Source organism: Mus caroli, chromosome 11 (genome assembly GCF_900094665.2).
Source record: "Mus caroli chromosome 11, CAROLI_EIJ_v1.1, whole genome shotgun sequence".
NCBI classification, from domain to species: domain Eukaryota; kingdom Metazoa; phylum Chordata; class Mammalia; order Rodentia; family Muridae; genus Mus; species Mus caroli.
The window spans coordinates 3,146,548-3,162,620 of record NC_034580.1 but is presented as its reverse complement, the minus strand read 5'-3'; the positions used below and the strand labels follow the sequence as shown (position 1 = coordinate 3,162,620).

Here is a 16,073-nt window from a genome sequence, read left to right as displayed (position 1 = left end):
AATCATGATTAGACGTCAGTAAAAACACCAATTGAACACAATTGAAGCGCCATTACAATAATGTTTTTATGGCATAGTATGCGTGACAGAAGTTTCCAAACTTTCTGTTTGGGTACATGAACTAAATTGTTATGGATACCTAAGAATAACAAAGTAAAGCTGCCTTAGCTCTGACCTATATAGGGTTCATAGAAGGCATGCTGTACTAAACTATAAGTGGCTAAATTATCAGATCACATTGAAGCAGGTTGGGGGCTAGCCTGTCAGTCCTACACGATCTTCCATCCATACACATTCCCTGCCTCTCCATCTCTCAGGAGTACAGTCTGTCTCTCAATGTGCTCTAACCAATGTAATGAGCTGCAGTATGAGACCTGAGCCCAGATCTCAGGGAGTTTGCAGCCACTCCTTATCACTGGAACTTCCCTGTGCAGCAGCTGAGGAGCAGGACAGCAACTACCACCATATCCCTCAGCTATAACTACCTGGACATGTCTGGCTACATGTGACTACTATGAGAGACTAGGAGCCTTCAGCTGCTTCAGTCAAGAAATACAATACATTGATACCACTCAAGATGCAGTTGGTGGAGGGGACCGAAGAGATGGCTCAGCACTTAAGAGCACTGGTTGCTCTTCCTGAGGTCCTGAGTTCAATTCCCAGCAACCACATGGTAGCTCACAACTGTCTGTAATGGAATCTGATTCCCTCTTCTGGTGTGCATGAAAACAGAGCACTCAAATGCATAAAATAAATATATCTTTTAAAGGTGCAGTTTGGGAACAGTTTGTTATACCAATGGTCTTGGAAACCAGGCTTTCCCACAGGGAAGTATTATAGGCAGCATATCATACTCTTCTCTTAAGCAGACTGAGGACATTCTGTAGGAATGGGCCCAGATCTGCACATGACACAACTCATGAGGCCATTGGAAAGTGATTATCTGTGGTCATCTGTGCTGATTTGGCTAGGACCTACCTTCACAGTAGTGACTGGGCCTTTTAAGGGGGGCCCTAGTGTAGCTGGGTAAAGTTGCTACTCCAAGGGTTCTTGTAGAATGCTGAAGTCTTCAAGTCACCACCTACTCACAGTCTAAACACTGAGTTAAACAAAAGTCAGGGAAGCCTCGAATTGGGGAGGAAGCCAAGGTACAGGAAGTCTCAAGAATGAACAGGCTGGCTCTACAATATGCTATCTTCTCCTTTCTAAACACTGGCATTGGCCCCTCAGGAAACCTTTCCTAGTCCTCATGCCATGTAGAGAAACTGAGCTGCTTCTTGGACTGCCAAAGCCAGTTCTTTGACTTTCCCACCAGGAGAACATTCTGGCTGCTCCAGGTTAAGCTGCCCATAGCAACTCAATTCTTTCTTGGCGCTGTCCTTTCCCTTAAAATCTGTTTTGGTTTCTCCCTTTCTATTTTGATTTTTTGTTTTTATTTTTGCTTTAAACTATAGTACAAGGGGACGACAGAAACAACAAAGTGTGTCCTGAAAGATGTAGTAATCATCAGAGTAGCTTCTCCGTTGCCACTTGGCCTGAATTAGTTCTCAAGGCCTCACTGGCCAGTCTCACTCTCTACTGAAGAGGGTTCACACACTCATGACACCTAACAAAATACAAAATAAGCAAACACCTTTTGACTTAACTGTGAAACTTCTTTTAGATTCCTTTAGAACCTAAGTATTATTCTGTCTGAGGGCCTTTCCTCTCAACCTGCCACTTGCTGAGGTTAGAAGCCCTTGCTAAGTCCCACCTCCAATCCTACCCTTCCTCATCTCTCACAGCTCAGAACAATCTGCACTTCCCTTCAGAAGTTCAAGGGTTCTCCTTCTCTCTGCTGAGCCAACTCACATACACTGCTAGTTAACAGTCACCAATCAACATAGTTCTCACACCAGCAAAGTGGCCATGATCTGCAAACTGACACACGAGACAGCTGAAGAGGCTGCTTTACAACTCCTGCTGCCTTCAGGAGTTAGTTAATGGGCATCCCTAGTTAACCATAAATGCATACCCATTAGAAGTACAAATATTATGCACAAGTCTGGGCTGGTGTAGTTAGTTTAACACAAAAAGCTGCAATTATTGAAATCACTCTTGGTAGAAGTTGTTGAAGATCATTGAGAGGTAGCTTTCAAGTCCTGATTGTTGAAATCCTATTTAAGTTGACTACAGACTCTAAGTATATGTTATTTTCATAATCATTCAAAATCAACTACAAGCTTGCATGAGGACCTGAATTTGATCCCTATGTCCTATACAAAACAGCAAACGAAACAACATGAAACAAAACAGCACAGTAACATCCACCTATCTCTAGCATCAGAGACTTCAGAGGCGGGATGCCTGGCACTCACTGGCCATCCAGCTCAACCTACTTGATGACCTCCAGGAGAGTAAATGGCTCCTGAGGAGTAAGACCTGAGGTTGACCTCTGACTTCCATATGTGTACTCATATGCATTTGTACACATATACAGACACATGAATAATATACTTAAAAATGACCTGGGACTGGGGGCTAGGGATAGAGCTCAGTGGGACAGTACTTGTCTAGAGACATAAGGTACCAGGTTAAATCCTTAATACCACAAAGTAAAAGGGAAGAATGGTGGAATGCATTCTAGAGTGCATACTACATTCCTAGTACCCTGTAAATAAAAACAAATCACAAATAAAATAAAAAATCTTTAGGGGTCAGGGAGATGGCTTAGAAGATCAAATGCCTGCCACGCAAACACAAGGTCCTGAGTTCAGACCTCTAGCACTCATGTAAAAGCTGGGTGCAGGGCTGGAGAGATGGCTCAGCAGGCAAGAGCACTGACTGCTCTTCAGAAGGTCCTGAGTTCAAATCCCAGTAACCACATGGTGGCTCACAACCACCTGTAATGAGATCTGACGCTCTCTCTGGTACATTTGAAAACAGCTACAGTATATTTATTTATAATAATAAAGAAATCTTAAAAAAAAAAAAAAAAGCTGGGTGTGGTAGCACATGCCTCTAATCCCACACTGGGAGGGAGTGGGGTTGAGACAGGCAGCAGACAATCAGAGCTCACTAGTCAGCTAGTCCACAATCAGTAAATTCTGTTTGAATTTAGTTTGAAACCCTGTCTCAAAACATAAGGTGGGCAGCAAAAAAGACCCCAACATTGACCTCTGACCCACACATACATGTGTGCACACATATGCACACCAAAAACAAAACAAACAGAAAACACCCCAGAAAATGCCTTTTATGTGCCAAAGGGCATTCCTAAAATGTTTTCTACCAGGTGCAGTTGTACTTTTAATCCCAGCACTCAGAAGGTAGAAGCAGGTTGATCTCTGTTTGAGGCCAGCCTGCTCTACATGGCTAGTTTCAGACCAACTGGGGCTACTTAATGAGACCTAACTAAAAAAAAAAAAAAAAAATTCATTAATTTAAAAAAAAAACAAAACTTCTGAATTCTTCCCAGAAATAACCAGTAAAAGAGCACTAAAGTAGCGTCCTGTAGACTGTTCGGCATAGGCACTCCCTTTCAAAAGAGCACAGTAGGAAGCCCCTCCACCACCACAGACAATGAACATACTGACTGCAAGACGACCTAACCTGTAGGTCCCTGCCTTGAGTACACTCAGGCACCACAGAAACGGGCAAATGTATATTAGGGACAGAAATGGTCCTATTTTTCTAGGTGCAGTCAAAGCAGTGTCACTGCAGTGGAGTGAAAAGGTGAATGTGACTTGTCATGTGGACTATGATTTGTGTCTTTCCCCTGCTGTCTAGTTCACTCACAGAAAATCATTGTTTCATGAGCAAGGAAGGAGGGGCAGGCCAGAAAGGGCAACAGGCCAAAGGAAAGTGATGGCTCTCCACCTAGTTTCTGAATGCAGAGTCCCTCACTCCTGCAGCAGCCACCTGAACTATGGTTCTTATGGACTTTAGGAGTGGACAAGCAAGACACATAGAGACTGAATCGTGGCGTACACCTTTAGTTCCAATACTCCAGAGGCAGAGGCAGGCGGATTTCTGAGTTCGAGGCCAGCCTGGTCTACAGAGTGAGTGCCAGGATAGTCAGGGCTACACAGAGAAACCCTGTCTCGAAAAACAACAATGAAAGAAGGAAGGGAGGGAGGGAGGGAGGGAGGGAAGGAGGGAGAGGTATCAATGAAGGAAATTAGAAAGAAGGGAAACTGTGAACTGGGGAGGTATAAGGCATAGAATGTTGCAGTCGTGAGCTGTGGGAAAGCTCCATGGCAGGACAGGCAGGAAGGGCAAAGCAGGAGCAGTCACCAGCATCTTCAAGACAAGCGCTGGGGCACTAAGGAAAAGGACCGGAAAGACCTGGATACAATACTAGAGCTGGAGTCCTGTCTCTCCTGAATAAAGCAAGACCAGGGGCTTAGCAGTCCTCAACTACCTGCTTGTTTTAAGACTACTGAGATCACACATGTGTCATCATGCTTCGCTAGTTCTGTTTTTAAAACATAAACACAGATGTCGTTCTTCTATGTGTCCCCAACATGTTAAGACATTAAAGGGAGCTTTAAATGCTAATACAGGCCAGTAGCAGAATTCCTTAAGTACCTATGATAGCCTAGAACAGATAGTCTCAGAGAGGACCAAACTCAGGACAAAAGGACAGTAGACCCAGTACAGAGGTAGATTCAATTAGAAGAAGACACAATTCCGTGGAGCAGCACAGGAAGAAGGGACAGAGAGTTCTGACCCACTGCGATACTTTGACCAGACATAATTTTCACAATCACACATATGATCATTTTTCTGTGGAATGCTGGGGACTAAATCAGGGCCACATATACGAGGGGCAAACACAGAACTAATAAACTAGACACCCCCAGCCATCTTAAAAGTTGTTTCTGTGGCTACTGTTTTAAATAGAGATGGCCAAGCATGCTGCCTCATGTCTGTAATCCCAGAACTTGAGAGACAAAGGTACATGGATCTCCCAGTTCGAGGCCAACCTGGTCTATACAATGAATTCCAAGACAGCCAGGGCTACACAGAGACTCTTGTCTCAAACCAAACCAAACCAAACACAAAAAACAAAAACAAAAACAACCCTAAACCCTCTCTGGTACTGGAGATGAAAGCATTCTTTTGTTTTGTTTTGTTTTATTTATTTTGTGTCAGATCCCCTGGAACTGTAGTTACAGATGGTTGTGCACCATGTGGCTGCTGAGAACTCAACTTAGGTCCTCTGCAAGAGCAACTGGGGAACCACCTCTGTAGTTCCTTTATTTAAAGACAGCTGTCTCATGACCTGTGCTGTCCTCTCTCTTGGAGCTAAGATGACGCTGGATTTCCGGTTTTCTTGCCACTCCTTCCCAAGTACACAAGGAAATTACTATTTGCCATCGCCATACCCAGTTTACAAAGTGCTAAGGACTGAAAGCAGGGATTCTATGTGCCAGGCAAGCATCATGTATGTTGTTTTCATACACATACATGTATGTGCAGAGGCTAGAAGCTGACATAGGGTATCTTCCTTGACACTTTTTATCTTTTTTTTGTTTTGGTTTGGTTTTTTTGAGACAGGGTGTTTTTGGTTTTTTTTTTTTTTGTTTTTTTTTTTGGTTTTCCGATACAGGGTTTCTCTGTATAGCCCTGGCTGTCCTGGAACTCACTTTGTAGACCAGGCTGGCCTCCAACTCAGAAATCTGCCTGCCTCTGCCTCCCAAGTGCTGGGACTAAAGGCGTGTGCCACCACGCCCGGCTTTATCTTATTTTTTAAGGCAAGTTAAACTTTGCTAGCTAGCTAGGCAAACTCACAAAGACCCTCTAATTCCTGCACCAGCTCTGGAATAAATTCTAGGTGCACGTTGGCTGCCTAGTTTTTATATGTGTGCTGGGAGCAGTGTGTGCTTATGAACTTAGGCCCTCCTGGCTGTACAGCAAGCACTTCACCAACTGGGTCATCTCCCCAGACCCAAAGCATTTTTTAATGAAGTAATTCTAAGGTTATAGGACATAACACTCTATAGTCATAGGGATCTCTGAAAATGTGACTTAAATTATGGGTCATCTCTCTCAAAAAAGGCACATGCAACGTGTGTGTATGTGTGTGTGTGTGTGTGTGTGTGTAATACAATTTGAAGAGGACTACTTAGCTGTGAACAAGGCAGAAGAGAGGTCAAAGTTCTGTCAGCCTACAACCAAGATCTCTAGTGGGGCCTGCCCTTCAATCAGCTTCTTGTACCTCTTTCCACAGGTAGCAGGGCAGAGCAATGCCTGAGTCTGTAAGAGTAACTCAAACTCTTAGTAACAGATACAGGCATAAACTCTGCTCCAAGGACCTTCAACCTGCACACATCTTCAATTAAAGAACAAAATCTCTTACATGTATACTATTCACCCTCCCAAAAGTGTTTCCATGAAACTCTCATACTGATTGACCCCAAGACACCAATCCCACCACCAACAGTCTCTATGGGGAGCAAGCAGATGGTAGCTGAGCATTCTTGCCCCACTCTTAGTGTTATGACAGACTTTCTTCAATACTCTCTCACCCTAATTATCACATGCTGCTTTCTCTGATAACCACAACCATGCAGGGAGAAGGGAAAACAAAACAAAATCCTTTTCAAGGAATACTATCCAACTGTTTAGAGAACAAAAGCTATCATACCCCACAAAAATCTCCTCCTTTAGTAGGTAGGCACGCCAGTGTATGTCCTGCAATCTCAGTAGTACAACAGTAAAAGCAAGAGGATTCAGAATTGAAGGACAACCTGGACAACCTAACACATTTCAGGTTAGCCTGAACTACATGGCTCAGAGGTTACACTTTCTTCAAAGTCCACAAGGAGAAAATGAAGAGGTTTGGTAGGAATTTCAGAGCAGTAACAATTTAAAAGTTTGAGGGTGAGAAGGTAAAAGTGTGGCCCTTGCTCCTGCAAAATAAAGTCCTGGATTTAAAACAAACAAACAAGCAAACAAATAGATAAATAAACAAAAACTATGAACCTAATAACAGATCAATGGATAAAGGATGCCTTCTGGTAAGATGGGTGATTCAATAGTGCAAATAGGCCTGGTCCACAGTGAAGACAACCATCTTGGCTGAGCATGGCCTCCATGAAGACAATCATCGTGACTGTGTCATTTCCTTCTATTCTCCAAAGACTTAGAGCAGGGGGAGCTGTGGACTACACACTCTTACCATCGCACCACACTGCAACCCCTGCATCAAGCTGGCTTCCATATCCAAAAATGAAGAAATGACCATCATAACCCATGAACAGTCACTGGCCATAAACAGAAGAAACCAATTCTGGCACTAATGCTTGGCTAGCCAAGGGGAGGTGGATACAATGTGGTAGTTTTGGGATCCTCCAATTAAGCACAGCACATCTCCACATAGTCTGAACTAGTCACCCTCAGAAAGGATTCAGGCAAATATCGAAGAAAAGGGTCTAAGAAGAAAAGTGCCCATGTAAATGATACAGAGAAATCAAAGACAAGAGAAAAATAGAAACACAAGGATCTAAACAGCTGTTTATCTAGAAAGTCCATGTGGTGCATTTAAACTGTCACAAATGCACATGACACGTTCTCTCGGAGTAGTCAGGATGGAGAGCGTCTCCAGGTCCCATTCTTTCCCACAGATTTTCTTTCTTCAGAGAGCTTCATCCTAAAGCAACCTTCAGGGAGATCCTGGAGGGCCAGACTTCCGCTTCCTCACATGGTCGCCAGATCACACTTGCATTTCCTCAGATCCTTGAAGGGCTGGCTACACATGCTTCATTGTATGCTTTGAGTGTTGAGCTCATTGCTGGATATAACTCAAGAGGACTGTGGTTTCCACTGAGGCCGCACTGAGTGTGACGCAGTAGACATGGTGGATGGCGCCGGGCTCTAGTTGCCTGCCCGCCCACTGACTCCTCTGGATATCCTCACTTACCTGGCAGTCAGTGAGCACCTGACCACATACAGAGCAGAGGGCCACTCTGGGAGCCTTACCTTATGTACACTTTTGGGATTCTCCAACCAGGCACAGTACATTTCCTCCACATAGTTCGAACTAGTCCCACTAAGAAATGGTTCAGCAGCTACAGGTGCAGAATAGCACCGAATCTGTTGAAACGTCCTAATTGCTGCTGGTTTGTTTTGTGAAAATGTCTTAACAGTCTGGGAGGCTGTCAATGGCCTTAACTTAGCAGCACAAGTCCTTAAATGAAACATTTTGTCCTGAAGCGTTCCACAAGTACCTGTTTAAAAAAAAAAAAAGAGAGAGAAGTTTTAAAAGAATGTTAAAGAGATAAAACTTGCCCAGCTGTTGAAGAAAAATACACTAGCTTAAAAGGGTTCACAACAGCCAATGACTTGTTCAGAGCCTAGCCTACAAGCTCAAGAGCAAGACAGAGCGTGACTGTCAAACTGGCATACCCACGTCCCCTAAGATGCCTGGACTAGCCCCAGAGATGTAGGCACAGAGTGGCAAGCTTTACCATCTGACTCCTAAGTCATTTTCATTTATAGAAGATATTAAACGACTGCAGGAAAAACAGTAAGGCTTGGTTAAGAATTATCGTTAACTGCAAAATGGCATTCTCTAACATATCCAGAAACCATTGAGTGTTCGCTGTGCTCTTAGTATTGGAAGTAGAAGAATTTGACTTTGCTTATTCTCAGGTAAGTTACCCCTTGAGAAATAAAAATAAAATGCCAGAGAAAGCTTGGCCCCAACAGAACAAATATCTTGAGAGCTTCAAATCCTCCTTAAAATGACTCATCATAAAGTTTGTCCTTCAGCAAATGGCACAACACTTTACCTAAAAATTACCAGAATACTTGCTTGTTATTCACACTGAGATTTAAATTCCAATTAGCTTAGTATATGTAGCCTGTCCTTCAGCCTTCTCTCTTACATATGTGGTAAGAAAACTGTGGGCAGGTCTTAAGACACAATTCCAAGGGCTTTGCCTAATACATAAGAACAATACATTGAGGCTGGAGGGATGACTCCAGCATTTAAGAGCATTTGTGGTTTGAGTCCCAGTATTGATATGGCTCACAACATTCTATAACTCCAGTTCCAGGGGATCTTGAGTCCTCTTCTGACCTCACAGCATTAGGTATGCACATGGTGCACATTTATACGTGCAGGCAAAACAAACACATACAAATTTTAAAAAACTGAAAAACTGAAATAACACACCTTTAATCCCAGCACGCGGGAGGCAGAGGCAGGTGGATTTCTGAGTTCGAGGCCAGCCTGGTCTACAGAGTTCCAGGACAGCCAAGGCTATACAGAGAAACCCTGTCTCAAACAAACAAACAAACAAACAAACAAAAAACAAAACCATATCAATGGGGGAGTGCCTTTATTCCCAAGAGGAGGCAGAAAAAAGCAGGTGGATAGTGGAATTCCAACTATCTTGGTCTACAGGGCTACATAATGAGACTTTCTCAAAACAAATAATAAAAGAGAAAAAGAAAAAAGATGTGGATCCCTTTACATACAAAATTCAAAGTGGATTCAAGTCTTAACTGTAAGAGGTAAAATTGGAGCTGGAGAGCTGGCTCAATGATTAAGAGAGCTTCTACTGCTCCTTCAGAAAAAAATCAGGTTTGATTCCCAACACCCACCAGGCCACTCCAGATCCAGAGAATCTGACACCCCCTTCTAACCTTCACAGGCACCAGGCATATACATGGCATAAACACACACAGAAAAAAAATTTTTAAAAAGAAGATGTATTGGGGGAAAAAGATGAAAAAAGAAATAGTAGCCTAAGCTCAAACGCACAGTGCTTGTCTAGCATAGGCAAGACCTTGGATTAAACATCAGAAACCCACTGCAGTGGGGATGCTAATATACAAGAGAATAAAAAAACCTGAAAGATCAGAACCAAGAAAAACGTATTTTTAAGTTAAATACTTAGGCAGGTGTCAATAAGCAGACAGGCCAGTGGGGGTGGATGTGAGGAGGTATTTTTAAGAGGTGTTGCACAAAAACCAACACCTGTAATCCTACTCTGGAGACTGAGGCAGGAACATTCAAATGTTATCATATATATTATGTATGTGGCATATATACTTATATATTAGCTATAGTCTATTAAATGGGTACATATTAAATATAAATATGTGTACACATAGGTGCATGCACTGACGCACATGTGTGTATATGCCCACGGTCAATCTCTGATGTTATTCCTCAAGTGCTGTACACTTTTTTTGGAGACAGTGTAGCTCACTTGTCTACAATTTGTCAAATGAGCTAGGCTTGCTGGCCAGGGAGCCCCAAGGATCCACCCTCTTCTGCCTCCCCAGCCCTAGGATTACAAACATGCACTACCACACCCAGGTCCTTGCCCAGTAAGCACTTCACTGATAGTGCCACAGGTATCAATGACACCAACTTGCTATGTAAGCATTACATACTAACTAGGCCTGACTTGTTTGTTCTCTTTGAACTAGAAACAGTAATTACTCTTTGCTCTCTCGTTTTTTTTTTAAATTATAATACAAACAGTAAAGCACTTTGTAAACTTCAAGTGCCTCTATGACTAAAGAATTATAAGAAGCCAGAGACATCTGAGAAATTTAAGGGCCCAAGATAAGTAAGCATCCACTACCTTGGTCTGACGACCCCTCTAACATCTAAACCCTTACTAGAGTGTCTCCATTTTTTAGCAGACCAGCCTACTTAGCCCATCTAAGTGCAGGTATCATCCAGGAGCACTTCCAAAGTCAGATCACTGAGCAAGCTTCCTTAGCTAAGTCTGAACACTGCTGTGGTGTCTCTGTAGCTGTGGCTCTATAGCATCAGAGGTGCCCAAGACTGCAGAGGTCTAAGCAGGGCACTGGTAAGGGCAGAAGTGGAGAGGTACTATAAAGAGGTGTTGCACAATGGCGCATACCTGTAACCCAAGCAGTATGGAACATTTTAGAACTCCAGACCAGTCTCAATGACATCTCAACGAGAACCACAAAATNTGGTTTTTTTTTTTTTGTTTTTTTTTTTTGTTTTGCTTTTTGTTTTGTTTTGGTTTGGTTTGGTTTTTGGTTTTTTGAGACGGGGTTTCTCTGTGTAGCCCTGGCTGTCCTGGAACTCACTTTGTAGACCAGGCTGGCCTCAAACTCAGAAATCCGCCTGCCTCTGCCTCCCCAGTGCTGGGATTAAAGGTGTGCGCCACCAGTGCCCGGCTTATAATATATGTTCTTAAAGAGTGAAAACTATGAAACCTTTATAGAAAGCATGAAAATCTGTCAATATTTTATTAAATGTTAAATTTAAAACAATTGTCTCTGAAAGGTTCGACTGAGGAAGTAAAGTGACTTAAACCTTAACTTTTGGAACCTGGAGACACAGACAGAGCACCCCCCCTCTTATGTCACATGTCTCAGATTAATTAGTAGAGAAGCTCTAAGACATGCCAACAGGAATAGACAAAAGAGTCACAGAGCCTATGCTCTTAAACCAAAGAATAGTGACAGGCAAAGGAGTCCCATCCTCAGTGGTGTCAAAATACAAATCAGGAACTTCATTTCTACCTATACTCCAACCACAATCAGCTGGGAGCCTCAGTCTGACAATTATGCTAAAGTAACCCAAAGGAAGTCAGCAGAAAGAAAAATGACATTAGAAGAAAATTAGCAACATGGAAGATTAAAATTTTAACCCATCACTATAAATCCTAACACATCATCAGGAGAAGCCCAATAGACAAGTAGATAAAACAGAATAAAGTATATGCTGGTCTACAAGAGTATCATTTCCAAGATAGCAACACTGAAAGTCAGGTTGAAAACACACATTTCATGGAAATATTAATCATATTTCCAAGAATAGCCCCATTATTATTTAATAAAATAAACGGCACAGAAAAGGCAATTACCAGCAACTGAAAGGCACATAAATAATGAGAAGATCAATCTACCTTAGAGATAAGCAAGACTAAATGTGTATATACCAAAAAAGAAAGTAGGGGCCTGCAAATTGGACCAGTGTCACCAAACCTGATCACTTGTGGTCAACCCCTAGAACCCACAGGATGAAAGATGAGAACCAGCGCTCACAAGTTGCCCTGTGACATCTACACAAGCACTGTCACATGTGCACATCTCCCTACCCACAAATAAAAGTAACTTTTTAAATTAAAAAAAAGAAAGCTGCATAATATGTGATACAAAATGACAAGGATAGAAAAAAAGAAAAAGACAATTATAGTGTCACTCGTCCTAACGCCACCGACTAATCTACCTGGTTCCACCTTCAAGGGCAAGGCTAGAGGATCAGACAAACAGGGGAACTCCAACGGTGTCCTCTGCTCAATGTCAGAGCACAGGATACACAGACACAAGTAGGGCCTGTAAGGGCAATGAAATCCACAGAAAAGCTGGGGGAAAAATTTACTTCTATTTTTAGTTACACGCTTCTACTTAGGGTCATGAAGCCCAGTTGCACATTCGCAATAGCTTCACTATATAGAGATAACACTTACGGACCTAGAGACCTCCATCGAACACAGGTTGACCCCACTGACCCCACTTGGGCCTGTAGAGGTGTTCCTTGAGTGACCTTTTGACGTCAAGGGTCTAAAACTCCACCCTCCAATGATGCTTAACGCCGCCATTTTCTGATCTTACAGTCAGGAAGTTGAGTTACGCATGCGCACAACACCTAGCCCGTCACTTCTCATTACCTTTAATCCCTTTTCCACACCTCACCCTGCTCCTTCACCGTGTAGATACTCAAATGCCCTACTCTCGGCTCTCCTGTCTTAACATGGTATCCACGTGAGGATTCTTGCCGAACCTGTCACTTCAGAGACTGGCACACTGCTCGGTGGGCAAAAGAAACATGATCTGGTAACTCATGCGAGGGCACAGTAGCAGGCTTCCCAGTCACTCTGCGGATAACTCACATCTGTCACACACTCTCGCGAGGAAAGCGGTGCGTGGATGGTGTTTCTAGGGAAACCAGTGTCACCTTGGCCGACAGCCTGGTTTACCTCATACCGGCAGGTGGGGCTGCCGCAGGCACCAAGGTCAGCGCCGTGTCCGGGCACTGCGAACACAAGGACGGCGGCCTGCTGGGGTCAGCGCACGCAGGACAAAAGAACGCGCGCGGGCCGGAGGAAGCGACCGGTCCACGTGACACGCCGCGACCTTGGGGCTCTCCGGGGCCGCCGGGCCACCTACTCCCTAGCCCGCCACCTTCGCGGCTCCGCCGCCAGAGCCAATAGCACTCGGCCCCCCGACCCCCGGCGCGCGTCCGCGTCCGCCAATCTCCGCCCGCCTGGCGGACCCTGCCACGCCATTGGCTATAACGCCTGTCCGTCAGGTCTCGTCCCCCGCCCACCATCGCCGCCCTCCGCCAGCCCGGCTCTGTCCGGCTTCATGCCCGTCACTCAGGCACTCCGGCTGCAAGGACGCATAGGCCTCACCCTCGGCCGCGAGCTCCGGGTGTCAAGCGCCGAGCTTCCCAGCCCTGGACGGAGCCCGTCTGCCGCACAAGGTTACCTGTCTCCCGTTCAGCTCCACCCGAGTGAGGCGCCGACACCACTCCGGGCTCCAAACTCTCAGCCCCGCCCCGGCGTGTGGCGTCAACGCGTAGCCCGGCCCCAGAGGAGAGGCCTGCAAGACAGGCTGTGGGCGTGGCGTGACGTCACAGAAATGGGTTTCAGTCGCTCGCTCGGGCTTCGCGCCAATGCAGAACTTTGCATCTGGCCAAAGCCAGCCTGTTGCTCACTGTCTTTCGGCTGTCATTAGCAGTTACACGGGAGACGCTTCCGAAGCTTGTTAAGAACCTGGTACATTCAGGGCGTGGGATGCCGTCTGATAATTGAAGCATTTGGCGGACCGAAGCAGGAGCGCTGTGACTTTGAGGCCCACCGGCTTTGTATCCAAAACAAGCTGCCCTAAATAATAGTTGGGTTGGTAAAATGTATCACTGCACAAAATAATTTGAATAACTATTTTGAACACTTGTTTTGCAGCAGTCTTTATGAAGATTAGTTAGCGAGGTCTAATGTGACTTGGTTGTCATGTGACTTGGGTGTTCCTGCTAGTATTCTGACAGGAAGCTGTGCTGGGGTCCCCCTGGATCTTCCTGGCTCCAGAGCCTGCTCTAAACAGACAAAATCCACTGGTTAACCTGTTACTCTTCACTAATATGAAATGTTCCCCGTGTCAAAATGTTAAGCCAGAGCCTGGCTGAGAGGGTGCACACCTTAAATCAGAGCACTCAGAAGCAGAGGCAGGTTCATCTCTGAGTTTGAGGTCAGCCTGGTCTACAAAGAGAGTTTCAGGGCCACACAGAGAAACCCTGTCTTGGGAAACAAAATAAAAAACAAACAAAAATATTCAGCCAGATTTTGCAGTACACACCTGCAATTTCAGAACAGAGAAAAACTGACCAATTGGAGGTCAAGATGGACTACATAGAGTTCTTGTGGGCAGCCTGGGCTACTCAGTTGGATCAGGTCTCAAAAAGGAGAGTGGTTCATTTCATACTCATGTCTTTTGTTGTTGTCGTTTGAGACAATGGCATGTAGCTGAGGCTGGATTCAATTTCATAATGTAGGCTGGCCTTGCTCTCCTGTTTCTTTTACCTGCATATACCAGGTGCTAGGGCTATAGCTATAAGTCCCATGCCCAGCTTCATGCTAATGGCCTTTAACTCTCCACTTGTTTCTCTTTTTTAGCAGAGTAGTTTTTGATGGACAGCAAAACAGACTGTCAGTTTATCCTTGCTATGTATGGCAAATGGCACCAGTGCTGGATGAGCTGGCTGGGGAGTCCTTTTGCTCTACTGAAATAGAAGTCACAAGTAGTCACAAGTATGCCAGAAGCTCTTCAAGCTTTGGTGGCAGTGATAGGCCACAGTACAAGAGCAGAAGCATGAGCAATGGTACACGTGAGTTGTCCTCTCGTGGACCTGGGGTATATCGCCCTAAGAAGCCTAAGGGCTAAGAAGCCAAGATTCCTCAGCCCACAGTTAGAACTTGCTATTGCAGCTTAAATGTGGCCTAGGTACTCAAATCCCTCTATCCAGATTGCATAAAGAGTTATAGAGGGGCTGGAGAGATGACTCAGCAGTTAAGAGCTCTGATTTCCAGAGGTCCTGAGTTCAATTCCCAGCAACCACATGATGGCTCACAACCATCTGTAATGGGATCCAATGCCCTCTTCTGGTGTGTCTGAAGACAGCAAGAGTGTACTACTCATAAACATAAAATAAATCTTAAAAAATAAATACAAGAGTTACAGAGATGTGTCAAGTCTTTATGGCTAAGGGTCTTTTTTTGTTTATTTGTTTGTTTTTTGAGACAGAGTTTTTCTGAGTAGCACTGGCTGTCCTGGAACTCACTCTGTAGACCAGGCTGGCCTCGAACTCAGAAATTTGCCTGCCTCTGCCTCCCAAGTGCTGGGATTAAAGGCATGTGCCACCACGCCCGCTATGGCTAAGGGTCTTATAGCCCACACTGTAATACTGGCTGATATTGAGGGCTAAGGAATCCTGCTTTACTAGGCCTACACAAAAGGCTTTCTTTGTGTTATAGCCTCAGCCCAGAAATAGTCAAAAAAGGACCACTTGTGCTGGGCGTGGTGGCGCCTTTAATCCCAGCACTTGGAAGGCAGAGGCAGGCAGATTTCTGAGTTCCAGGCCAGCCTGGTCTACAGAGTGAGTTCCAGGACAGCCAGGACTGCAGAGAAACCCTGTTTCGAAAAAATAAATTAATTAATTAAAACAAACAAACAAACAAAAAAAAACGACCACTCAAGAGAATCCTACTAAAATTTGACCTGCCCAAGCAATTGTTTCCAATGCCTTTAATCTCAGTACTCAAGAGGCAGGGACAGGTGGATCTGAGTGCGAGGCCAGTCTGATCTGTAGATTGAGTTCCAGGTCAGCCAGAGCTACACAGAAATCATGTGTCTTATTTAGGGTTTCCATTGCTGTGAAGAGACACCATGACCAAGGCAATTTTTATAAAGAACAACATTTAGTTGGGGCTATATACTGGCTAGTTTTGTGTCAACTTGACACAGCTGGAGTTATCACAGAGAAAGGAGCTTCAGTTGAGGAAATGCCTCCATGAGATCCAACTGTAAGG

The 16,073-nt window shown here is 44.5% G+C and overlaps 1 protein-coding gene across 9 annotated transcripts in view; it reads right to left on the bottom strand.

Annotated features, from left to right (window-relative positions):
• Ogdh (oxoglutarate dehydrogenase) overlaps positions 1–13,574 on the bottom strand; it is a 64,531-nt gene extending 50,957 nt beyond the window's left edge. For 4 of the 9 annotated variants that reach the window (XM_029484250.1, XM_021177876.2, XM_029484255.1 and 1 more), the window contains exons 1-2: positions 13,477–13,574; positions 7,966–8,213 (exon numbers count right to left, since the gene is read on the bottom strand). In XM_029484250.1, the coding sequence (XP_029340110.1) occupies positions 7,966–8,187 (222 nt within the window). In that variant the 5' untranslated portion in view covers positions 8,188–8,213; positions 13,477–13,574. Of the gene's footprint in view, positions 1–7,965; positions 8,214–12,459; positions 12,529–12,656; positions 12,840–12,878; positions 12,968–13,400 lie in introns of those variants that run through there. The other 5 variants (XM_029484251.1, XM_021177871.2, XM_029484252.1 and 2 more) reach the window with 4 other exon arrangements.
• Between the last annotated feature and the right edge of the window lie 2,499 nt (positions 13,575–16,073).